The sequence below is a fragment of the Trichechus manatus genome, unplaced genomic scaffold, assembly GCF_000243295.1.
Source record: "Trichechus manatus latirostris isolate Lorelei unplaced genomic scaffold, TriManLat1.0 scaffold00007, whole genome shotgun sequence".
In the NCBI taxonomy this organism is placed as follows: Eukaryota; Metazoa; Chordata; class Mammalia; order Sirenia; family Trichechidae; genus Trichechus; species Trichechus manatus.
The window spans coordinates 28,504,532-28,531,969 of record NW_004443943.1 but is presented as its reverse complement, the minus strand read 5'-3'; the positions used below and the strand labels follow the sequence as shown (position 1 = coordinate 28,531,969).

The window sequence follows — 27,438 nt, the reverse complement described above, 5'->3', positions numbered from 1 at the left end:
GTCTGAGCAGTCGGGCTGTGCGTTCTTTGTCGTTTGCTCGTCTGTGGGCATGATACTTTTCACCTCCTTCTCCAGTGTGCAGGGTCAGTCACTCAGGTATGGTACAGTAGGTCAGGTCCAGCTGAAGGGGAGTTGCTGGGATGGGTTGTTTGTGGCATGTACCAGGGCTGACAGTGCGGATGGGGAATCATTGCAGGGTAGGTTCCTGTAGGCCGTACCTGTGCTTCTTGGTAGTGTGATGTTCAGCGCACGGTGCAGGTAGGCAGGAAGGAGGGAGTAGATTGTGATGTGTGGAGCTAAGATGGGTATGGGAAAGATAAGAGAGAGGAGAGAGGAACAGGAGCCAAAAACATACACACAAACAGAAAGCATGCTAAGAGAGCTTGCTATTGTAGTGGAGATGTGAGAGACTGAGAAATGGGGAAAAACAAAAATGAAAAAAAAGAAAAAGGGTAAAAGGAAAAAAATGAATATTTCAAGAGACTGGAAATGACGAAACACAAAAAGGGAATGAGAGAGAAGAAAACAAAACAAAGAAACAGAAAAAAAAACCAACACCAAAACAAACGAAAAAAACAAGAAAAAAGAAATGCCCCTAGGGATGTCCCTGTGCGTCTGCGCAGAGTAAGGGAGTAGCTTCCAAGCTGCGCAGTACTGCCCGGCTAGAAGGTGCTCCCAAGCCGAGAAAAGAAAAAGAAAACAAACAAACAAATCAGAGCAAACAAACAAACCAACAAAAATCCCTGGGGGTCCCACCAACATGGCGGCATGGTCCAGGAATCAGTTTCACAGTCGAGCAGTGTTTTGCAGCCTTTCAGGAAGAAGTAAAGATGGCTCACGGAGCCAGGTGCTTGAGAGAAAGGAGGGGGCGGTGGTGAGAGGTAAGGAAGAAATCTAAAGAAGTAGGAAAGAGCAACACCAGTAGCCAACAAAAGGCGCTCAGGGAGCCAGCCAGTGCAAGTGGGTGGAATCCAAGCGACACCGGGGTGAAGCTTGTGCTTCCCGGCCAAGAGACTGTGGCTGCAGGAAGCAGAGGAGGCTGAGTGGTGGTGAAGAAGGGTGGGGGGTGGGAAAGCCTGTATCACTGGTTACTGGTTGTTCTGTCTCCTGCTAGAAGCTCCGTGAAGCTGCTCTCTCATACCCGCTGTTCGCTGATGTCTGATAGGAGTCCGAGATGGTGGATCCGTGCTGTGGTAGCTGATAGGGGGCCTCTGCATGTATCTCTCCTCACTCTCTGTTCTCAGTTTCTTATTACATTCGGTGCTTGGCTGATTTCTTTATCTCTTCATTTGATGCTTAGGGTTTCAGGATTGATGTGTGACTCTCTTTGACTTAGTTTTTTTGATCTTTGCTGCGGAGGGACATTGTGGTGCTTCTGACTATTGCGTCATGTTGCCCGGAAGTTCACTCAATATGTTTTTTAGATTCATTACATTGTGGTGTTTATCAGTAGTTCATTCCTTTTTATTCCTGAGCAATTTTTCATTGTATAAATATGCCACAGTTTATTTATTCTCCTTATTTCTTTTTCAGTTGGATTTGCTAAGCCTCTGGTCTCACTTGTCATGTTCTCTGTCTCTTTCTCTCTCTTCCTTGCTCTCCTTCCTGAATTTGTCCCCTTCACTGGCTCCCCTATCACCTGCAGAATAAACTCTAAGCTCTGTAGCATAGGATGCAATTCCATTCATATTCTGCTTTCTGGAATCTCTCTCCTGATCTGTCACCTCACTGCAGCTATACCAGATCACCTAGAGTTCTCTGACCAAACCATGCTATTTCATACTTTTAGCCCTATGTAAATATTCTTTCTCCTGCCTGGTATGTCCTTCCCTACTTTATCAGCTTACCTCCTGAAATATTGCATCTTGAGCATCACCTTATCCTTAGAGCTGGGCCTGGCCATATTACAGTAGTAACTCTCTACTTGTCTTTTTCCTTTACTAGGCTGTGAGTTTTTTGGAGGCAGGCAGTATTCATGTCTTATTTATCTTAGTATTATGGTGCCTGTGTTTGGTGAATGTTTGTTGAACATAGATCAACAGATGCAGAGTTCCTGTCTTACACAAGTGGGGATTCAGTATCCTGGTTGGGCCTGGTCTGGGGTGGGCAGGCTGGGAGCAGTGTTACTTCACTTACTGTTGGCTAACCCGGAGTCAGTAAGGGTAATTCAAAGGCATCGTCGTAGAGAATCACTGAAAAAAATTCCAGGTAGACTGTCCAAGAGAGAAGTGGACTGAAGGGGCTACACAGAGTGAAAGAATTCAGGTACAACTAGTGGAACAGGTACCAAGGATACTAGATCAAGAAGATATGAAGGAGAGGGGAAGGGTTAAAATCTAGAGCAAAATTCCCTGAGCCAAATAGGGTAACTACAGTAGCTTTTCTCAAATTGTGAGCACAGTCAGGGTAGGAGTGTGAAAAGCACAGCTTTTCTTGTACAGTTGAATAAGTACTGAATGTTTCAGGGGACCCAGCGTTGGAGGTCGAGCAGGTCAGTAAAGAGAAACCCCTTTGACTGCAGCCATCAAAGGCCTGATGCTATTCTGCCAGGTGCTTTAATCTACAGAGGCACCCCTCTTCAAGCTCAGAAAGGGGAAAGCACTGTCTCAGCATAAGACGGAAATATTAAAGGAAAGACTTGTAAGTGCCATGAGTTTCCTTGGCAAAGAAAGGGCAGTTCATTTAGTCTCAAATAGAGTCAAGCAGAGGAGGTAGCTGGGAAGGAGATGAAAACAGTTTCTTGCACCTTCTTAGCTGTGTGTCACTATGTCTTTGGAAATTGAGGCCATTCAAAGAAATCAGTCAGTTCGTATAATTCAAACTGATGAGGCTTTTGAGTCTCAGGGAAAATGGTCAGTGTTTAAATGAGAAAGGAAGGAAGGAAGGAAAGAAGGGAGGGTATGAGGGAGGGAGGAAGGAAGTAAAGGAGGAAAGGAAGAGAGAGATTTCTTTGAGTAAAATCTTACTGCATTGATATGTGTGTGTCCCCCCCTCCCCCCTTTACTTGTTCTGAAGATCAAAAGCTCTGCTGTTTCCCCATTTTCAGCTACTAAGGGTCCTCCTCCTTTTGGAGTTTTGGTAATATCTGTGACCTATAATTGTCTCTCCTAATGCTAAGTGTTTTCTCTTCATGAGTCATTTAGCAATTATCTGTGGATTTGACTGAAATGACCTTGATTTAAAACTCTTAAGGACAAGACCTCCATGCCTTATTGCCACATACCTCTGCCCCATAACCCTTAACTCTTTGGGGGCTCAAGGGCTGTAACTTAATTTGAAAGGCTTAATGTTCTTTTTCATCAGAAATCAGTGTTCGACTGAGGCTGACAATCCATTGTCTCCTGGACAATTTTGAGTTGGGATAACAAATTAGAGTTTGGGATACATTGCAGATGATAAATGTGACTTCCAAAGGGAAATCCATTCGTTTTGCTTAGTGTTTCTGTGATTAATTACTTGCCAGATTAAATTGCTCCATAAAAATGCATAGCATTTTATTTGATGGTTCTTCATGGTGATTAATTAGGCCATACTGTTGCTTTGTATGTTAATTATGCTGACAAATTTTGTTGTTGTTCTCTAGTTTAATTAATACAGCATTTATTTAAAAGACTGTTTTTAGGACAAGACACTGTCTATTTTAGGACTAACAAAGCCCAGGTTTGCTTTTAGACTGAAATTAGGGAGTAACACCTCAACTGTTCTGAGTGTACTCTATATTGCTCCTTGTCTGCATTTGTGATTTGTAAAAAGTACACTGACTGTGAATAACCTGGAAAGAGTTCTGTTTGGTTTACCTGTAGTTATTAAAGGTGATACACTGAGGATTCTTGGTTCACTGAAAATTGATTAAGGATATAGAGGAGAAGCTATTGATGTAACATGAGCTGTAAAGCAAGTATGAAGCTAAATGGTAGTGTGTGTGAATTGGGAGTGTTATTTCCTAGGATGCTGCAGGGTGCTGGTGAGGAAGTCAGGCATATATAGCATTTATATTAATGATCAAGGGCTGAAAGTAAACAGAGTGTTAATGAAATTTGTAAGTGATACTGATTTGGAGATGTTTCTTATACCCAGGAGGTCATAGAAACGATATAGATGGGCTAGAAGAGAAGCATCACAGAAAATAACCCGGCTATTCCATTGGGAAAATGACATTCTGGAAATCGCAAAACTGTAGGGAGAGAAAACAGATCAGTCATTGCCAAGAGCTGGGATTGGGAGGAGGGATTGACTACAGAGGTAAACTTTTCGGAGTGATAGAACTGTTCTTTATCTTGATTGTGGCAGTGATTATATAACTGTACGCAATTTTCAAAACTTAGAGAACGGAATACTGAAAAGGATGAATTTTGCTGTATATGAATTATACTTTAATTTTAAAAATTGGGAAAAAAATATCTTCATAGGGCAGGGTAAGAGGTTCAATTTCTGATCGTCACTACCGTACTTTGTATGTGGCAACCTTTAGAAAATAAATTAGTGATAGGAACTAAAATTGGAAGATTTGGATTTTTTTCATGTTGCTTCCAAATTCCAAGGCTGTTTTGTTGTTGTTGTTGTTGTTTTGGGAAGGGGAGTAGGGATGTGGGGCTTACCAAGATGGCTTTTCCTAAGATGTCAGCATTATATAAACCTGTATACTGGTGAGAGGGTTATTCTGAGAAGGAAAGCACAGTTAAGAAACTCTTGAACCTTACTGGTAGTTAGCCATCAGACATCGACGAGAAGATCATTTCCCCAATTTATGGATTGAATGCAATTATTTGGGGTTCTGTAGATTTAGTTTTTGTTTTAAAGCTTTGTTTATTTCTTCTGCCTGGGCCCTCACACTGTTGAACTATTATGAGACCTGGAATAATACCAAGGGACAGCTTCCACACCCCTCTGGACTTGGACTGGAACAAAAAACTTCATCACACTGTGGATTTGTAAGGCAAATTTGCACAATGTCAGGGGCCCAGGGATAGGTGAACCACAAATGCCAAACCATTGCTGACAGCTTCTGTGCCTCCTTCCTCCGTTTCTCCGTTGTCTCCAATAATCTGAACTGTGTGTGTATAGTGCTTGTGTCTCATGTCCCACTTGAAATACCTCCCTGAATGCCAAACTGTCTCTATTCAATTCCTAAAAATAGCCCAACGGGGGAAATTATATGGTGGTAGTATTATTGCATTACTTGCAGCAATAATATTGAATATAGCTCTGTGGCCACAGCATAGTGTGCTGACTGCTGACTACTCTGAGCAGATGCGTGGGCCATCATTCTGACCCAGATGGGGTGAATTACATTTAGCAAGATGCTGCCTCCCTGAGCAACTTGCTGAACAAATGTCCCTGGGTCTTTCAATGTTTTCAGCTGAATGGTTTTCAGCACTGGACTTAAAGGGGCTGCTGTGGCCCCTAACCAAGACCCAAACTGTTAAAACCTTATATTGATTTGTATCCCTGTTTATAAAAGTCTGTCGCTTGTCTTCCTTCTAGTGTGATAAATAATGCAGATACACTAGATGAAGTCTGCTATTGGAGCAAAACTCTAGTTGTTTTGCTCAGGATAGCACTAAACGAATTTAATCAGAAATGGGACTTTCCTGAATAGCCATATATATCAAATGGCTTATTGTTTTCTTATCCTGACTTAGTATGTTCACCAATACTCTCAGGGTCTAGCAAGTATTAATTAAAAGCTGTAATTAACCTTGTGAAAATAACAAGTAGGGAAAGAAGTTATAAGATGACATTTGAAATGTTTTGACTGGGTAAATAGGTAATAATGAAATGCTATGAGGTAAAGGCTTATGTCAGCAGTGTATCATATCTTAATCCTTTGTTTTTATGCCCCTTCAGCCCAAAAGGGATTTAAAGTGCAATTTACTGACCATACATAGTAGACACACAGCTCTTCATCCAGCTGGGAAATGCAGAGCAGTCTTGGCGTTAATTAGTCATCAAGTACGTATTGTTCATGTCCTGTATGCCCAACCCTATGCCTGTAACTCCTGACTTTCATCAATAGTACACATGGCAAGATTTCTTACGGTAGAGTACTACTACAATTAAGACTTTGGAGGAACATGTGAAGGCCAAGGTACAGTCATGCTGTAACCAAGATAAAATGTGACCCGGACAGCTGCGCTCCCAGTATAATTCCTTTCAAAAGCTTTGGGAGATAAGACTACTGCTGACTACCCATACAGTTGTGGGCTCCAGGAAGGAGGAGGCCACTTTAAGCACTAAACCAAACAGGTCTACTGGGGCCATTTGCCCACTAGAGTCTGGAGGCCTTTGACTTTTGTCAAGACTGGTGTGCTTCCTTCTGTCTGCCCTTTCAAGCAAAGACTTTCTCTTAGAGCAATAGTTCTTTTCTTCCCCCCTCCATCTTAAGTATCCTTCCAGAAATAGTGTGTAAATATGGAAGTGTGTGTTGCTTTGGGGCTTTTGTTTTGTTTGTTTACACAGCTGATAGCATTGACAAACACTGTTCTGCTGCTTGCTGTTTTCACTTAACAGTGTATTTTGGAGATAACTTGTATCATTTTTTAATTGTTGGAGCATCTTAAAACAAATGCCAAACATCAGGTCACTTCCGTCCTAAATAGTTAGGTTTTCACCTTTTAAAAAAGTAATTTTCTTTTATAACCATAATGCCATTATTATACCTAACAAAATTAACAATGTTTCCTTAATATCAAAAATACCCAATCCATCCTAAAATTTATATGGAAATGCAAAGGACCCATAAAAACCAAAATAATTTTGAAAAAACAAAGTTAGAAGACCTACATTTCCCAATTTCAGACTTACCATAAAGCTTCAGTAATTGAGACAGCACAGTACTAACATAAGGATAGACATATAGATCAATGGAACAGAATTGATAATCCAGAAATAAACCGTTACATTTACTGTCAATTGATTTTTGACATAGATACAAAGGTAATTAAATGGAGAAGGGTAATTTTTTCAACAAATGGTACAGACACAATTGAATATCCACACGCATAAAGATTAATAACCTTATACCGTATGTAAAAATTAACTCAAATATCTGGTAAAAGATTTGTATCCAGAATGTAAAGAACTCTTACAACTCAGTTCTAAGAATTCAAACCACCCGCTAAAAATGGGCTAAAGATTTGAATACACATTTCACCAAAGAAGATACATGGATGACTAATAAGCACATGGAGCCCTGGTGGCAGAGTGGTTAAGTGCTACGGCTGTTAACCAAAAGGTCAGCAGTTCGAATCCACCAGCTGCTCCTTGGAAACCCTATGGAGCAGTTCTACTCTGTCCTGTAGGGTCACTGTGAGTTGGAATCGAATTGACAGCAACAGCTTATTTTGGTTTAATAAATAGATGAAAAGATGTTCAGTATCAGTCATTAGGGAAATGTAAACTCTAACATCTATTCCTGATAAAAACTTTCAGCATACTAGGAATAGATAAGAGCCTCTTCAGCCTGATAAAGGGCATCTGCAAAAAACATACAGCTAACATCAGGCTTAAGGGTAAAAGACTAAATTTTTTCCCCTAAGATCAGGAACAAGACAGGGGTATCTTCTCTCACCACTTCTATTCAACATTGTACTGGAGGTTTTAGACAGGGCAATCATGCAAGAAAAAATAAGAGGTGTCCAGATTGGAAAGGAAGACAAAATGTCTTTATTCACAGATGACTTCATTGCCTATGTAGAAAAACTAATACAATCTATAATAAAGCTATTAGAACTAATAAGTGAGTTTAGCAAGGTTATAGGATACAAGATCAATGTATAAAAATCAGTTGCATATATACCAGCAATGAACAATCAGAAATTGAAACTGAAAAAAACTCTTACCTACCTTCAGTGATGCCCAACAAATTTTTGCCTTTATTAGTATCATAATGAACTCATAACATTTTATGTGTTTAATGTGTTTCAATCGATTATAGTTTGATCGATGCTCAAAGTGTTCTCTCTTTGGACAGTGGGTGGATTTTCATGCTGGATCCTGTGCCCTTTTGACAAGACTCCAGTAGTCCTTGTTAGCCTCCTTGCTTTCTAGCACAGGATTTCCCAGGCGCATCTTTTCTATTTCCTGCTCTCAGCCATTTCTTCACAGAAACCTGAATCTTTTTACTAGGGCGGTTTCTAACAGCAGAGCAGAGAATTGTAACCTGGTACCCATAGATTACATCTGTGGAAAGAGATGATGGAAAAGCTTGATCGGTATCATCAGTCAGAACAAGGCCAGGGGTCGACTGCGAAACAGACCTTCAGTTGCTCATATGCAAGTTCAAATTGAAACTGAAGAAAGTCAGAACAAGTCCAGGACAGCTGAAGTATGACCTTGAGTATATGCCACCTGAATTTAGAGACCATCTCAAGAATAGATTGACTCATTAGATATTAATGACCAAAGACCAGACAAGTTGTTGAATGACATCAAGTACATCATACGTGAAGAAAGCAAGAGGTCATTAAAAAGATAGGAAAGAAAGAAAAAACCAAAATGGATGTGAGAAGAGACTCTAAAACTTACTCTTGAACATAGAGTAGCTAAAGCCAGTGGAGGAAATGATGAAGTAAAAGAGCTGAACAGAATGTTTCAAAGGATGGCTTGAGAAGACAAAGTATTATAATAACATGTGTAAAAACCTTAAGTTAGAAAACTGAAAGGGAAGAACACGCTCGGCATTTCTTAAGCTGAAAGAACTGAAGAAAAAATTCAAGCCTCGAGTTGCAATATTGAAGGATTCTATGGGGAAAATATTAAATGACACAGGAAGCATCAAAAGAAGATGGAAGGAATACAGAGAGTCACTGTACCAAAAAGAATTGGTTGACGTTTATCCATTTCAGGAGGTAACATATGATCAAGAACCAAATGTACTGAAGGAAGAAGTCAAGCTGCACTGAAGGCATTGGTGATAAACAAGGCTCCAGGAATTGACGGAGTACCAATTGAGGTGTTTCATCAAACGTATAAAATAGAGAAGCAAGCAGAGATACACGAGGACCTCATACCACCAAGAAAGCAGTGCCGGGAGCAGAGTGCGTTCTTCTAACTCTTTCTCTTGGTGTCAGCAATCAGTCAAAAACAACATTTATTCACCAGTGAATATGTCAGAATTGTCTTATCTACCACCAAGGACTAGGCTTTTTTTTTTTTTTAATTGTTGTACTTTAAGTGAAAGTTTACAATTCAAGTTAGTCTTTCATACAAAAATTTATACATACATTGTTATGTGACCCTAATTGCTCTCCCTAAACAGTGAGAGCACACTCCTCCTTTCTACCCCTGATTTCCCATGTCCATTCAACCATCTCCTAACCCTCTCTGCCTTCCCATGTCAGCTCCGGACAGGAGCTGCCCATTTAGTCTCATGTATCTACTTGAGCTAAGAAGCACACTCTTCACGAGTATCATTTTATGAAGGACTAGGCATTTTTAAGAGAATTTCACCCTTTAGTGTTTTTAACGTATCAGGGCCCTATCATTGCAATCATTTCCTACGCTGAAGTATAGGTTATAGGAGGAGCAGATGGACCGGTAAGAGGGGGAAACATTTGCAAAAAGGTCTAGCAGCCACATATAACATTTTTCAGGAGCCACATTAAAAAGGTGAAAATAATTTTAATAATATGTTGTTTAACCCAATATACCCAAAACGTTATCATTCCAACGTATAATCAGTATAACAATTCTTAATGAGATATTGCACATTCTTATACTAAGTCTTTGAAGCCAAGTGTGTATTTTACACTTAAACACATCTCAATTCAGATGATAAATTTTCATTGAAAATATTAGATCTGTATTTAGATTTCATAAAATGGTGAAAAAGTAGAGTCACATATCTGTTATTCCAAACATATGTAAGTTTTTCAATACCATAAAAATTAAAAACTTTTGTACATTAAAGAACACTATCAAAAAGAGTGAGAAGATAGCCCACAGAATGGGAGAAAATGTTTACAAAACATATATCTGATAAGGTTTAATGTTAAGAATATACAAAGAACTCCTACAACTTAACAAAAACAAAAAGTTAAAAATGGGCAAAGGACTTGAATAGACATTTCTCCAACAAATGGTTAATAAGTATGTGAAGAGATGCTCAACATCATTAGGCATTAAGGAAATACAAATCAAAACTACAATGAAATCTATAAAAGATGAGAATGATCAGAATAATTTAAATGTATGTACCTGTAAATAAAAATTTAAAATGTTAACAACAGCAGCAAAAAAAAAAGAGGCTTGTACCAGAATATTTATCGAGCTTTATTTACAATATCCCAAATAAGGACACAATCCAGATGTCCATCGACAGAGAATGGATGCAATTTCTGTATAGCCTTACGATGGAATACTACTCAGCAGTGAAAAGAAACAGACTACTGGTACATGTAATAACATGAGTAGATATAAAAGAATACATACTCTAATGTTCCAGTTATATGGAACTCTAAAAAGAAAATCTAGTATTTACTGACAGCATATGAGCCTTAGGGTTGAGCATAGGGGTAAGAATTGACTTGAATGACTGTGAGGGAACTTTTTGAGGTGATAGAAATTTCCATATTTTAATAGGAGTCTGCATCCCATAGGCCCTATGCGTTTGTCAAAACTCACTGAAAGGTACGCTTTAGATTTGTGCATTTCATTGTGTTTAAATTTTACTATACACAAAAAAAGAAAAAACTATAAACAAATATTGAACTCTAGTTAATGATATACATGATGAAGTGTTTTGGGGAAGAGTATACTGATGTCTGCAACTTACTCTGAAATGCATCCAAAAAAGAAGGATGGATTTGTGATAAAGCAAATGTAACAAATTGTTAGTTATTGAATCTAGGTGGTGGGTATATGGTGTCTTTCAACTTTTATGTATGTTTAAAATTTTTCATAAGAAACTATTGGGGGAGTAAAAAAACAGTGATAGGTGTGGATATTATTTTGAAAAAAGAAAAATAACAAGTGTTGGTGAGGATGAGGAGAAATTGGAACATTTGTGCATTGCACTGGAAATGTAAAATGTAAAATGGTGCAGCCCCTGTGGAAAGCAGTTTGGTGATTCCTCAAAAAGTTAAACGTACAATTACCGTATGACCCAGTTTTATGGATTGAATTGTGTCACCCAAAAATGTGCATCAACTTGGCTAGGCCATGATTCCTAGTATTGTGTTGTTGTCTACCCTTTTTTGATCTGATGTAATTTTCCTATGTGTTGTAAATCCTACCTCTATGATGTCAGTGAGGCAGGATTAGAGGCAGTTATGTTAATGAGACAGAACTCAATCTACAGGATGAGATTGTATCTTAAGTCAATCTCTTGAGATACAAAAGAGAATTGAACAGAGGGGATGGGAATCTCATGCCACCAAGAAAATAGTGCCGGGGCAGAGCACATCCTTTGAACCTGGTGTCCTTGTGCTGAGAAGCTGCTACACCAGTGGAAGATTGATGACAAGGACCTTCCTTCAGAGCCAACAGAGAGAGAAAGTCTTCCCCTGGAGATGGTTCCCTGGATTTGGACTTCTAGCCTACTTTACTGTGAGGAAATGAATTTTTCTTCGTTAAAGCCGTCCACCTGTGATAATTCTGTTATAGCAGAACTAGATAACTAAGACACCTAGCAATTACACTCCTAGATATATACCCAAAAGAATTGACAGCAGAGACTCAAACAGATACTTGTACATGATTGTTCTTTGCAGCACTAATCACATTAGTCAAAAAATGGAAACAACCTAAATGTTCATCTGCAGGTGACTGGATTAAAAAAATGTGGTACAGACATACAATGGAATAGTGTTCAGCCATAAAAGGAATGAAGTTTTGATACATGCTGCAACATGGATGAATCTTGAAAACATTATGCTAAGTAAAATAAGCCAGACACAAACGGGTAACTGTATCATGCCTAAACCCCAAACCAAACCCATTGCTGTTGAGTCAATTCTGACTCATATCGACCCTATAGAACAGAGTAGAACTGCCCCGTTGGGTTTCCAAGGAGCGGCTGGTAGATTCAAACTGCATACCTTTTGGTTAGCAGCTGAGCTCTTAACCACTTCGCCACCAGGGCTCCATTTTATGCGTAGAATAGGCAAATTCATAGAGATAAAAAGTAGACCAGTGGTTACAAGGGACTGGGGTGAAAGGGAGAATGGAGAGGTACTGTTTTATAGGGAATGTAGTTTATGTTTGAGGTGATGAAAAAGTTCTGGAAATAGGCAGTGGTAATTGTTGCACACCATTGTGAATGTACTTAACACCACTGAGTTATATGGTTAAAATGGTAAATTTTATATTATGTATATTTTGCCACAGTAAAAAATATACCAAAAAGTTTTCCAGTAACTGAATTGAGTACCTAAAAATTATTTCCCTATAACATTTACATAAAACTGGTTCATCTGTGTTAGAAGAATTCATTTGAGTCTGAAGCCAAACCATATCAGTTTCAAAACTATATGCAGGTTAAGTAAATTCACTAACTCTTGTGTCAACATCAGATTCAAAGACGAATGGCATAAACTATAAAGCAATTCTAAATTTATCAATATCAGTAAAGCATACTTCAAAATTTTCTTGTAGTATTTACAGCCAGCTTATATAATGCTGTCAATTACAATTTAAATCTTCAGCATATTGATTCACATTAGAAAAATGTGTTAGTTATTATCGATCCACATTATTTAAAGTTTTAATTTCAACTTAAATACCTTGCAAGCTAGGTCATAAAATAAACTTTTCCTTTCCTTGGAGCTTCAAATTTAGCTCATTCACATGTGGTATGGTACAGGTGAGAAAAACATCTTTGAATATTGATTATTTGGCAGGCATTCCTTTTGTTTCAAGAAAATTCTGACTTGGAGTTAACAACATATTAAATCTTTGTAAAACTTTTCCACAACTCAACCAATGAGTTGGCAAAGAACTTAGGATCATTATATTCACTGTCTTCTAATTCTTTCAGCTTTTCATAAACTGGTGATGGCTCATAGCATATATACCAAATAATTTTTAAAAACTATATCCTTGATGTGGTTATCACACTGGACCGAGAAACAACATCATGATAAATGGAGAAAAGATTGAAGTTGTCAAGGATTTCATTTTACTTGGATCCACAGTCAATGCTTATGGAAGCAGCAATCAAGAAATCAAATGATGTATTGCATTAGCAAATCTGCTGCAAAAGACCTCTTTAAAGTGTTAAAAAGCAGAGATGTCACTTTGAGGACTAAGGTGCGCCTGACCCAGTCATAGTATTTTCAGTCACCTCATACGCATGTGAAAGCTGGACAATGAATAGGGAAGACCAAAAGAAAATTGATGCCTTTGAATTATGGTGTTGGTGAAGAATATTGAATATACCATACACTGCCAGAAGAATGAACAAATCTGTCTTGAAAGAAGTACAACCAGAATGCTCCTTAGAAACAAGGATGGCAAGACTTTGTCTCACGTACTTTGGACATTGTTATCAGGAGGGAACCAGTCCCTGGAGAAGGGGGTAGTGCTTGGCAAAGTAGAGGATCAGCAAAAGAGAGGAAGACCCTCGAGGAGATGGATTGACACAATTGCTTGACGATGGGCTCAAGCATAGCAATGATTGTGAGGATGACACAGGACCGGGCAGTATTTCGTTCTGTTGTACACAGGGTCGCTGTGAGTCGAAAGCAACTTGACAGCACCTAACAACATATCCTGGATACTTTTCATAGAGTCTGGTTCATTAAACTGTACACAAATATTTTAAATTTGTACAATGCAATGTAATTAAGCCGAAGGGAAACATCAGTCTGTTTTAAAATTCCAATAAATCTGAATTTTTGACCTAACATAGCTGGAGCACCACTCATTGTGATAACTTCTTTTTCTTCTTTTTTAATCTAGCTCATATTCTTCATTACAGATGTAAAAGATTAAAAAATATTTATGCCATGAGTTCTAGTTTTCAAGCTGCAGATTAACAAAATTTCTTTCTAAATTTGGAAGTCCTTTGAGACAAAATGTACCCAAAGTATTAATTGGGCACTGTCATCTAAGTCTGAAGAAAAATACCTGTAATGTTTGAGATTTTGAGCCAAGTGATCTTTGATATTGTTAGAAATATAGTCTATGGGCAGTTGTTGAAGGGCTTAATTATCTTTCACTTCTTACAAAGTATCTTTTTTAATCTGTTCCTGATGATTTTTTGACAGAATATCCATAACTGATGTAATAATTTCTTTTACCATATCTCCATCTAAAAGTAGTTTTCTTTTTTTTGTGTGCGTGCAACAATCTTAAGTTGTTTTGTAGTCAAAGATACAAGCTCAGATCCTATTAAAAATCATTAAACATGTTTTTATTGGATTTTTTAATTCTGATTTCAGGCAGCTTTTTTTGTTGGCTTATTTTTAATGTTAAGAAGATACTACTTACTAAATTCACATTGTATTTGCTGATAATGTTTCTTAACACTGTCCACTTTATTATCTTGAAAAGTGTTTTTACACAACAAACTGCTTTTTCATTTTACCCTGCTGAAGCAAGTTGTAATTGCCATTTGTCATGAAACTTACAGCACCCTTCTTCCAGTCTTTTTTCTTTACTGTTCCAATATAGTACTATCTTCTGTATCTCCACTTAATTCTTCAGTCAGTAGTATGCCTTTATTTTAAACTTAAAAATCTGTCCATACTTTTAAAACTAGAAATATAATTTAATTTTAATTAAAACAAGAAGTATTTTACTTTAATTACCAATTATTATTTATATAAGCATCATTGTAACTCAGTGATTCTCAACCGATGTGATTTTGCCCTGTAGGGACAATTGGCATGTTTTATTTATCACATCGAGGCAGGGTAGGTGCTTTTAGCATCTAATGGGTAGAGGTGAAGGATACTGTTAAACATTCTACAAGGGCCAGGATAGCCCCCACAACAAGGAACTATCTAGCCAGAATGTCAGTGCAGAGGTTGAGAAATCCTGCTGTATGTAACTCATGCTGCTGTATGAAATATATACAGACATATTACATTGTTAAATCAATACGTAGATATGATGGTTAAGATTGTGTGTCAACTTGGCTGGGCCATGATTCTTAGTGTTTATATGTGATCACTCCCTTGATTGAATCTCCTGTGAGTAGCCAACACAGTTGAAAGAGATTTTCCTTGGGGGTGTGGCCTGGATTTGAATATAAGCACACGTTATGGCTTTTTGCTCACTCTGGGTCCTGCGACTGCCTCCTGTTCATCTGACCTCCAGTTCTTGGGACTTGAGCTGTCAGCTTATCTGCCAGTCTTGGGATTCATTGATCTTCACAGCCTGTGAGTGGAGCCCTGCTTACCGACCTGCCAATGTTGGGTTCACCAACCCCTACAGCTACATTAATCAGGAGAAGCCTCGCAGTCTTGCCTGCCAATCTTGGGATTCGTCAGTATTCACAGCCTGTGAGCAAAAGCCCTGCTTTCTGACCTGCCGATCTTGGGTTCGCCAGCCCCTCCAGCTACGTGAATCAGGAGAAGCCTCAATCCTAAATCGACGGACTTGGGACGTTCCAGCCTCTACAATCACATGAGCTGTTTCTTTAATATAAATGTCTCTATCTATGTATATTTATCTGCTTTACTGATTTTGCTTCTTTAGAGAACCCAGCCTAAGACAGTAGAAAAATTCATTTGAACTGAATCAATTCATTGACATCAACTAGACTGGTGATACAAGCACCTGTTGTGTTTACTATAATACAACAATACAGTGAAATGTAGTCCTACCAAAACAATAAAGTATGTAATGGAATAATATTTTGCACTGCTTTAGTTTTTTAAATTTAAATAAATGAAAATTAGAAATTCAGTTCCTAAGTTGCAGAAGCCACATTTCAAATGCTCAGTAAGGCTACTATATTGGACAGCACATGTCTAGAAGATTAGGCATAACAAAAAATACCAAACCAAACCCATCGCCGTTGAGACAATTCCCGCTCATAGTGACCCTATAGAACAGACTAGAACTGACCTATAGGGTTTCCAGACTGCAGACCTTTTGGTTAGCAGCTGAGCTCTTAACCACTGTGCCACCAGGTCTCCTAGATATGACAGGTTGACTAAAAATTCCTTATGCTGTAGGGCAGGGAGTGGGAAGAGTTGACTCCTTACTCACCTTAGAATTTGAAGTGTGGCGTATGAGCCTGGTTTAAGCAAGTTTCTCCAGCTATTATTTCTACTTTCTTTCTAGAAATAAAGAGATCAACCTACTGTTTTATTAGAATACAACTCTGGGTTTTTCACCCTGCATTTTCCAAGATCAGTTATACTGAAAAATAGGCCTGACACTGGTGTGGTACAATAGATTCCAACTATCCCTGTAGCCCACTAAGATGAAACTGGTGGATCACAACCATTGTCCCAGTTCCTGTGCTTCTTTTCACACTTTGTTGAAATTAGGCAGAGAATGGAGAAGTATTCCCCATAACTTCTCAGTGAATACTTCCTTCTTGCCTAAAAAGCATCTTTCCATAGGTCTGGAAGAGCAAGCAGTTTAAACACAGCAAATTATAGAAATGTTTAAGTGTATCTAAGTAGGAGAGGGCCGAACCAAGGCTTGTTTTCCTCTGTCAAACAGGATGTCAGGTCGTCTCCCCTTTGGTGATGACATTTAATGCACAGCTTGATAGCTGTCTGAGATCTAGTGTTATGAAACGTCTTCTTTCATCCCTGCTTATTCCACCTTAGGCTGAAGGCTTTAGTCTAGACAGGCAGAAAGTCAGATATAGAATTAGTTCAAAATGAGAGTATCTTGTATGATGGGATGCTTAACTTTTTTTTCTTGAAAGAGAGAAACTAGTGTTACCTGGTAGAAAGTGCGGTCTTTATTTTGTCCTTAACAGTCTTCAGCCTGCATATCTGATTCTTATAGCTCCCTATGTGAATAACTCCACTCTGACACCCAGTTTTCACTACCAGCATGGTCTTGTCTCTTGAATTCCATACCCTACCTAGAGGTCCCACAAGTATCTCAAACTCGACATTCCAGAAAGCATGCTTTATTGCCCTCTGTGTACAACTTGGAGCCCTGGTGGCACAGTGGTTAAGAGTTCGGCTGCTAACCAAAAGTTAGGCAGTTTGAATCCACCAGCTAGCTGGTTCTTGGAAACCCTATGGGACAGTTTTACTATAGGGTCGCTATGAGTTGGAATCGACTCGACGGCAGTGGGTTTTGTTTTGGTTTTTTAGGTTTATGCACAACTTACCAGCCTTCTTCTCCTCTGTTTACTACCTAAGTTAATGATAGCATTATCTGTTCAGTTGCCTCAAGTAGAAATCTCAGGGCTGTCTTAGATTCTTCTTTCTCCTTCACCCAATTAGTCACTAGGTTCTTTTAATTCCACCTCCTAAATATTTATCAAGTAAATTCTCATTCTCCATTCCTATGGCCACCATTTTAGTTCAAGGCTTCATAACCCCTCACCTGGAATATTATAAGAGCCTTCTAACTCTTCTCTCTATCTCCAGTCTTTCCCTTATGGCAGCCACTATTCAGTGATACCAGTCACTAGAGTTGGCTTTCAGAGGCACATTGCTGTTGGAATGTATGTTGGTATCATCGCTTTGAGGGCAGTTTGGTCATATGTAATAAAGTCAAAGTTGCCTAAACTGTATGACCCAGTAATTCCATTCCTGGAATGCTAAAGCCACTTTTAAGTGATATGTATATATATATTCCACTTATATTTCCTCAAGAAACTCCCAAGTGACCACAAGGATATATAAACAAGAACATTTATTGCAGCATTGTTTGTAATACCAAAAAAGTTGAAAACAATCTATATTTCTATCAATAGGAGAACAGATGGTGGTATATTTAAACAACAGGATATTATACAATAGTGGAAACAAATGCACTAGAGCTAAACAAATCATTATAAAATCTCACAAATAAAATATTGAATGAAAAAGTTTAAGTTGCAGAATACATGTAAGATAACATGCACCCATAAAGTTTAAAAAAAAACAGTGATATATATTATTTAGAGATACATTCATATTTAATAAAAGAATAAAACTGTGTGTAGGAACGATAAATACCAAACTGAGGCGAGTATTTTCCTCTAGGAAGAGAGGGACAGATACGCAGTCAAGGAGGGACACATGGAGGGTTTTGAAAGGTAGTTATAATGTTTTCATAAGTTGGATGATGCGTACACAAGCACTCAATATATTATTTTCTACACCTTTTTGTATGTCTGAAAAATTTCATTAGAAAAATCAAGATCTTAAATCTTCTCTGATTCTCCATCACTGATAAGATAATGTCCAAAGTACTTTGCTTGGCACCTGACCCCAGCCTACCTTTCTAGCCTTATTTACTATCATTTTCCCATCTATCCTAAGTTCTGGCTAACTTATACCTGGCTGCAGAGTCTCAGATTTCACACCTTTGTGCCCTTGCACCTGCTTTTACCTAGAGTGCCTTCCCACTCCTCTTTTCACCTAGCAAGATCCTGTTTATGCTTCAAAATCTAGTTCAGATGTCACTTTCCTTAAAAGCTTTCTGGATTCTTTGAGGCAAAATAATTCACACCTGCATTGCCACAGGACTTGGTACATCTCTTTCTTACAGCACTTATCACATTGTGTCATGGTTGTTTACATGTCTGTCCATCACTAGATGGTGAGCTCCTAAGGATACGTAGGTACCATGCGGTTTTTACTTCTATAATCTCTGCCCCTAGTGTAGTACAATATGGTACAGTAAATATTTGAGTGAATGAATGGATGAGTGGAATGAATGGTTTTATCTTCTAAGACATTATATCCTCATCATTGTCTTCCAGGATCATTAGCTTACCTGATGCCCTAAGCTAAGGAAATGGATACTGAGATGCCTAAGAAGTGCTTGTGGGCCTCCCTCTCTGATTGTGCTCCCCAAATGTGTCTATGGAACCACACTGTCTTCTTAGTTTTCTAGTACTGCTATAACAGAAATACAGCAAGTAGATGCCTTTAACAAACAGAAATTTATTCTCTCACAGTATAGGAATCTGGAAGTCCAAATTCAGGGTGCCAGCTCCCAGGGAAGGCTTTCGCTGTGAGTTCTGGCGGAAGGTCTTTGTCATCAGTCTTCCCCTGGTCTAGGAGCTTCTCAGCACAGGGACCCTGCGTCCAAAGGACACTCTCCACTCCCAGAGCTCCTTTCTTGGTGGCATGAGGTCCCTCTCCTCTCTGCTCACTTCTCTCTTTTATATCTCAAAAGAGATTGACTCAGGATACAACCTCATCCTGTAGATTAAGTCCCGCCTCATTACATAACTGCCTCTAATTCTGCCTCATTAACATCACAGAAGTAGGATTTACAACACACAGGAAAATTGCATCAGATCACAAAATGGAGGACAACCACACAATACTGGGAATCATGGCCTAGCCGAGATGACGTACATTTTTGAGAGACACAATTCAATCCATAACACCCACTATAAAAGTCTGTTTCAGATCTTAAATAGACAATAGGAAATAAAGTCTTGACAGCTCCTGGATTAGCCTAATATAACCAGGAAGTATGCTTTAGAATTGTTACCAGAGAGCCCCCTTTCTCAATGATGAGCTCAATTGTTTATCCCAACACAATAAAATTTACTGACTTCCAGTTCCCTCTAGGGTAACAAGAGGACAGCCGAAAGGCTTTAATTATCCGAAATGGGGCTTTGAGACAACTAAAACCACTTTAAAGTGAATTATTGATAGGATTATGCATTGTTTTTCTTTCTTTTTTTTTTTTTTAAGTAACAAGTAAAGGCGATTAATGCTATTTTTATCTTTGCAGATTCACTGAATTATAAGTGATTTTAAGAACACCTTCTCACTGGCTGAGTGGTAGGTTGCTGTCATTTGTGTAAACTACAGGCGCCGCTGAAGGAATCTGTGCGTGTTCTTATGCTCTTTCCATGTGCCACTGTTGTAGGTATTTGGATGCCTACTGCTCTTGGCAGTAAGTTCTTTGCTCAGGCTCTTCATGGGTTCAAGTTTCTCCACATACCCAGGTCTCTTGTGTGTTTCTTACTGAGGACCTTCCCAAATGTATATTTTCGTCTTACAAGCCAAAGAGAACCCAAGAAAGTGATATAAATAACTGGCAGCTGCAAAACAGAGCCATTTAGTCTCTTCTGTGTGTTTTGGTGGAGATCAGAGACTATAGAGTCTTCATTGTGGCCTTAAGGGAACCAGCTGCGTCACCAGCTAGAGACTGACACATTGCAGAGGGTGGGCACAGCACAGCTCAGTGCCATCTACTCCCATATGAGACTGAAGGGCCTGCCTTCAATTTAGACAGTTGCTTTGTGTTTATATGTAGTTTGGGGAGAGAAGGTACAGAAACTGCCGTAGCCTATCTCAATGAGCATCCTTGAGCCAGCACTGAGCAAAAAGGTGCAAACAGGCCCCCAGTAGGCAAAGGCCTTGTGGCTTTGCATTTTGACAGAGGGTGTCCTACTACCTCTTAGCTGGAAAAGATTTAAAATGAGACCCTGGGTAAGAAAGCCACCACTTTTCTCTTTGACTTACTGGAAAAATTTGGCTAGCTATTTGTTGAATGCAGCAACCTAATGTAGCTTAACCAGTAAATATTTGAGTGAATTTAGTAAATTCAGTAAATTTTGTTTGGATTTAGTAAAAGTTGAGTATTAATCTCCTTCCCTATTAGAAAATGTGCCAGCACATTTTCACCTTTCCTTGCCTGATTAAATTAACTCACATTTCAAGACTCTGCTCAAGCACCATCTTGTTTCAGAACGCCTTTCCTAAACCCCCAGGTTAGGCTAAGCGCTCCTCTCCTCCTCTGTGCTCCCATGGTGGCCTTTGTCTACCCTTCATTGGTCTTATCCCTTACCACATCATAATGACATTGTCTGTGGTGTGTGTCTCTTCCACTAACCTATAAGCTCCTTGATATTTGGGATCAGATCTTATTCACCTACCCCATTGCCTAGCAGAGTGCCTGCACATAGTAAATATTCAAATGTTTATCAAACAAACTTAACTATCAGGAGTCATGAGCTGTGCTGACAAATCCTTAGCTTCCGCTACCACAGAACTTTCTTCTAGGGACAGAGTGTTTGTTACTTGGTGATGTGAGAAAGCTGTCAATTTGCAGAGTAAGGGAGGAGAGAGAATATAGAAGTCCTCTCTTTCTAAAATGGTGCTTATAGGATAAACAAAGTTCTGTAATCACTTTAAAACTAAATTTCTCCTTTTGGTACCATCACTTTTTCAGGAGGGGAAAAACTTACCACTGTCTTATTTTAGCTGTTTTTTCTTATTTCTGGTATATTGAAGAGAACAGTAATAACCTCTTTGTGAGTATAAAACGATTATACCCAGCTTCCCATGGAGACAATCTGCCAGAGCCAACTGCCTCGCCCTCCATGCGGGCTTCATTTTCTTACTCTGGAATTTCATAGACTCCCCCCCAAAGACCTTCATCTTGTTGCACTATTATGATGAATGTTTGAGCTGGCTCTCACCCCCTGCTTTGCTAGCTATTACTGGAGATGCTGTCAAAGAATTGGGCCCCAAATTTATCCTCCCATTAAGTCCTCTCCTGGGCAGCACTGCTTGGTTCTGAGTAGTAGTCATCTAGTCTCCCTGCCTTCTCCCACCTCCCACTGCCTTTGAATGTAAGGAAACTGCAGGCCCTGTTGCAGACAGAACTGTAGTAGAAAGTGAGGTTGCAAATTACTTTCTACCACTGCTCTTTGTTTGCTCTTGCTGTAGGCCCAGAGAGGAGTGTGCATTTATAAATGTGTGCTCGACCATGTACTTTGAGACCTCCAACGTCAGTTTCAGTCACATGCTAGGTCCATTCTCTGTCATTTCCTCAATTTGCTGGTCATGTCTGTTTCCCAGCAATGTCTTTAGAATCTCCTCTCTTATAATGAGTTAGGAGTTTATTGGTTTCTAAATACAGGAGCATTATCTACTTACCTATCAAATCCTCTGAGTGACAGAAACAAGTCCTTTGATGAGTTTTTAAAATTAGTTATGTGATTTTTGAATTTGTCCCAGCAGCTACTCTAATAGCCTTCCCCTTGTGAGAGTTTCTGTTGAATAAAAGCTCTCTGGGTCTCTGACTTAGTAGGTTGGCATTCAATCAATTTGAGGCTGTCATTTTTGCTTTCAAAGTTTCCTTACATTCAAAGAAATAGGGCCAAAAGGTGCTCCAGGTGCCATTTGCAAATCTTAGGTTAATTGATAAATATCCATTTCCTCTAGCAAACAGTCAGTATTCCTCTTGATTTCTAGGTGAGAAAGAGAGATAAAGGGTACCATGGGAGCACAGAAGATGGGCATTTAGCCCAACTTGGGGGTTTAGGAAAGGCACCCTGAAAGCATCCTGTTCAATAATAGATACTGATAAGGCTGTTGAGAAAATCTGACCCTGCGTTAGCCTTGATGCTAACTCATTCATAAAGCTTATGTTGAGGCTGCCGTTAACACTGGAAAAGCAGCATTCCTCAGTAATACTTCTTTTCTTGAGGAGAAAGGATATTGCAATGAAGTTTTTATTTTTTTCTTTTTCATTGAGGGAGATCCTATCAGCTTCGCTTAGGCAAAATGGTTCAATACTTTGAGCAGTTTGTTTATTCTTCATTTACTTTGTGATTTAGTAAACCATCTCATTCTCCTTACCTTACTAACAGAACTGCTACCCAGTTCCCCTGCCTTCTCCCACACCCATGCTCTCTAACTCTCAAGACTCCTTTCTCTAGCTAACCTCACCACCTGCTCCCAGTATTTACACCTGGGCTTCTTATAGGAACCTGCTTGTGCTGGGCCTTCTTTGAAGGGAACGTAAGTCACTGCCAGAGCAGGTGAAAGCAGCCTGCTTTTTCAGAGCTGACAGGAAGGGGACAGCTCTTCGTCACAGTGGGCGGGCAAGCAGCCAGGACCAAGTAATGCCACATCTCAGCAGTTAGCACCTGCAGGCTCGGAGCTGACAGCGCACTGTAATAAGATTCATCTCTGTTCACTTAACTGATGTGGGCTTTATGGTAAACGTTCACTTGCTTAATTACTTTGGCAGATTCACTGATTGCTTTTCCGGAGGAGTTCTAAAAGGTCCCTCTGGGATGGAGCGTAAACCTCTTTCTCTGTCTTTTAATTTCAGTCTTTATTTGGAGTACTTGAAAACCAGTATGTGATCCATATGGCCCACCATCTCCTCTCTCCTGTGCATGAACATCAGGACCGCTCCTATCCAGTATGTGATCCATATGGCCCACACTGGACTTCTCAGAAATCTTGACAGCCTTCTTTCTCTTTTGTCCACATGAGATCCCTATTCCTCCTCTTCCACCATTGAGGTGTATGCATGGCTCTTCTGATTTAGTTTGGGATCCGTATGCCTCTTTTTCTCTAACTGGTATGGAGTCCACAGAAAATGTTCCTACCTCACCACTCTAACATGTGATCCACTAAATTTCCCTCCATTTTTACAGTGACAGGAAAAGAAGCTTAAGCTAGTCGTTTGCTCATTTTTCACCCTCTTGCCCCCAGGTGCTTAAAATTTAAATGTGTTATAAATAAATGGATTAATTAGGCTAATGGGAATGAGGTGTAATTAAAATATTTCAGGTTTTTGGCTCATGCCGGTTTTGAAAAAGTTCTCACATATTCAAGAGATTAGAATGTTACCATTAATTAAAATTAGATCACTTCTTGGGGTTTTGAGCTGATCTCCACTGCTGCAAAATTCCTCCTAGATATGGATTACGTTTTTCTTGTGTCCTGAAGTGGGACAGGGAATCTATTACACGTTTTCGTATCGCTTATTTTGTTCCTTTATATTCACTAGGTGTTTCTGAGAGTATGAGGGGCCTTGCTTCTGGAGATAGGAAATTGAGGGCCAAACTGATCCCAGAGGCTACCAAATGTTTGTATTTATAGCCCCCAGAACCTCTGCCAGCAACTTCTGCCACCAGAGATAGAGTAAGAGAATCTGAAGCACAGGGTAATGGGATCTGAGCAGGGATAGGTTAACCTTGTAGATGTTTCATCATTAGGAAAGTTTTGGAGCCACTGGTTACTTACTGACAGAAAGCTTTAATAACAGAATTTCCAAGGATTAAGTGATGTCTTTTATGGAAATGAAGATTATCCATTTGATTTTTGTGATTCCGTCAACTTCTGTGGTACATTCTTCTCCGTGTGCATGCATTGTAATTGTGGAAACAGTGAAAAAATGTCAGGCTAGTGTCTAAAGCAGGAAGAAATTCCATTCCTCTCTGGCAGTGCTAGAGGAGATAATTTAGGCAAAGTGTAAAGCCCATGGCATCTACTTGGCTTAAATCTATGGTTTGGGGCCACAGTAACTAGAAATTAGCTCATTTTTCAAGCAAAGTAGCTATAACCAGTTGCTTAATTTCCATCAGGTGAAGAGATGGAAACCTATGCTGGGCAAAGTCATGTATCAAAGTAGAAAGCCCAACTGCCAGAATGTATAGTCACCCAGAAAATGAGGCACCTGCCCTTAGGCCACGTGCATACACATTTCATACGCATTAACCCTCTCCTGTTTCCCTCCAGTTTAATGAATTGTGAACCTTCATCTATCCAGTGCAGAGCCTGGATAAAACTGTAGTCCAGTAGGTGAATAACTTACCTGGTATGAAAGAAGTATTTCTTACCTAGAAATCAAGAGGAATGCTAACTCAAATCATTCCCCTGGTTAAAATATGAGGGTTGCTGTGGTGTAGTCAATGATACACATTCTCCGTTCTACTCCCTTCAACCAATAAATTTGTGTGTACAAATAAGTTCTTTTTAGTAATTACTTAGGCCAGTTTGCATAACTGGGTCATTGGATAAAACAAGCAACTAGATGCCCTGGCTAGTAGCTCATCCTTCCTGATGGTTGTCAAAATGCCTTTCTATACTAAGGTTCCATTTTTATGTCTCTGGTCCTGAAAAGAATATACTGGCCTCAGGGGCAGTAGTATAAGGAAGGGGATAACTGGCATGAAGGAGTTAAGGCCCAGTACTTAGGTGATAAGTTAAAGGGATAACTCTAGCAGGTCAGTCACTAAAGTTTTGACTAGTTATTTTCAAAGTGAAAAGGTTAGAAGGTATTCTTATTTGAGGTTTTATTTTGTTTAATGTTAATCAGCAGAGTCTCTGAGGCTTGTAATGCATTGCTGTTAACAGGCATCAAGGGAAATTGCTTTTTTGTTGTTGTTGATGTTGAATTGGATGGGCTGAAGATTCATTGACTCCATAAAGAGGGAAACTTATTACTGCATGAAATGGGAGTGTGTGAGGCAATTTTGAAGATAAAAAGAAATGTTATTTTAAAATTAAATAACTCAGCCTCAGTTGAACCATGTTAACCACTGCCACATATCACTCAGTCATCCCTTCATCCCTTCTCAGAAGCCAGTCTTTTACCTGTATATTTGAAGGTTTCTCAGGTAGAAGCAATTATGAATATGATGGTTTTCTGGTCTTTAACCCCAAATATCTTGAGAATATACTCTGTAGTATAGATCATTGGACTGCCCTTTTGGGCCTAGGAAAGAGGAAGCTGCTTGGAAAAAAAAAAAAAACCCTTTAGAGGAATTTCCTTCTTTGGAAAAAAACACAGGGGAAAGCTTTGGAAAAGAAAGCTAACCAGTTGAAGAAACTGATTCTCAGAGAGGTTGATCTCTTACCCAAAGTCACCCAGCTGATAAGTGAAGGAATCAGAATTTTAACTCAGGTCTACTAATTTGACAGCCTTGCTTTTTCCATTATATATATCATTGTTTAGAGAAGCAATGGTATTTTAATAGGGCCTTCAAGGAAAAATGAGACTTAGGCTTTTTGATAAGGAAGAGAAATGGCATTTCATGTGCAGAAAACCATGTAAACAAAAGCATGACATCGAAGTGTACATGTCTAGCCAGCATTTGAAAATACAGAGCTATATAGTTAAGGCTGGGGCTTAGTATTCAAAGGTCATTTTACCAAGCTTCAGATAGTCACCTATAATCAGACTCTTCAGGGTGAAACTTTTAAGAATCTTCCCAGTATATACCATGTAAACTTAACCAGTTATATTTCCTCCTTTCATGGAATGGGAGCTAAAGAAACTTTGCCTCTAAACAATTTTTGCCGTTTTTCTCTTTCTATCTGAAGGATTTACATAGCAACTTTGAGAGACAGTCTACTTCCTCCAAGTATCACAGTAAAGAAACAATCACCATGTTCTGGGCTTCTGGATAAAACTGTTAGTTATTGTTTCATAAAAGACTCTTAAAAGTCTCTAACTGTGGGAGGCGGCTGTGATTATGGAAATTCTATCTTTGGAGGGTTTGCTTTAGATTCACATTGGATATGAAGAAGAATTCATATTTTGCCTAAGCTATACTGTCTACATTGTTAAGGTAACATTTCCATGCATATCTTGGGTAGCTGGGCATTAACTATGTATCTTGTCCATCATCCACCCAACACGAGAGAAAAGAGAGGCTGCTTTGCAGAATCGTGAGTCAGAACAAGTTAAAAATGGACCAAGAAATCCCTAGCCAGTTTGAGGCTCAACCTTGCTGTTCCATCTGTCCACTTCGTTTTGCTTCAGTTTGTGTAAGTGACCCCTGTCTTCAGAAGTCAGAAGTTGATGGCTGCATTGGAGGGTGGCCCAGATTCCTGCCCTTAAAGGTACTTTGGGCACAGAGCCATCCCTCACTGTAGCTGGCTTTGGTAGTTTCCCTTTACTATGACACTGTCTATTTCTTTTTCCCTTCCTCTTTAGAACTTTCTAATTCAGTAACATTAGAAGCCCCAATACCAGAGTATAACATATTCCTCCAGTCCCCTCCCCATGCTTCCCCCAACAAAAAAAAAAAAGACTTAGGCTTACTCTTAGAAGGTATTAGATTATTTAATAAGAAATGTCAGAAAGCTTTCCTCTAGCCTCCTTGGTATGTCTTAAGTGGTTAGAGAAAGCTTAATTGTCTCCAGTGAAAACTTTTATTTCTTTTTTGGAGGACAGCTGTTCATGTCTGAGCCACCTTTTCCCCTGGGATGGGGATAAAACATTTTTATTGTTATTTTCATACTTTAGGGGAGTAACTGGTGATCATGGACCACCAGAGGCAAAAGCTTACTTGTGGTTAGACTGGACAAAAACCTTCTTCAGACTTTCATTTAATTATTCATTCAGTTTTGAAATTGAATCCCTCAGTCTGCCAGGTATTTTGCTGAAGGGCTGGCAATATATTGGTGAGCAAAATAGATTTGGTCCCTGTTCTTGTGGAGCTTTTAGTCCCAGCTTCAGGAAAACTGGAGGTTTGTTTAGAAATTAAATTCCTGGTTCCCGCTAAGATCTGCCTCCAATTTTCTTTTCCTTCTTTTGGGCCTTACTACCTGTACTACTTTATTTATTTATTTATTTATTTTTAAATATTTT

The 27,438-nt window shown here is 39.1% G+C and overlaps 1 protein-coding gene across 6 annotated transcripts in view; it reads left to right on the top strand.

The window, feature by feature from the left end:
* Positions 1-27,438, top strand: part of ARMH3 (armadillo like helical domain containing 3) — a 207,615-nt gene that overhangs the window by 126,821 nt on the left and 53,356 nt on the right. The window contains exons 24-25 of one of the 6 annotated variants that reach the window (XR_002825655.1): positions 5,848-5,952; positions 19,822-19,871. The exons of 3 other annotated variants lie outside the window; for them this stretch is intronic. Coding sequence is in view for 2 of the 3 variants with exons in the window: in XM_023740958.1 (XP_023596726.1) it covers positions 19,822-19,837 (16 nt within the window). In the remaining variant the exon portion in view is untranslated. Of the gene's footprint in view, positions 1-5,847; positions 7,165-19,821; positions 19,872-27,438 lie in introns of those variants that run through there. 2 more of the 6 variants (XM_023740958.1, XM_023740951.1) reach the window with 2 other exon arrangements.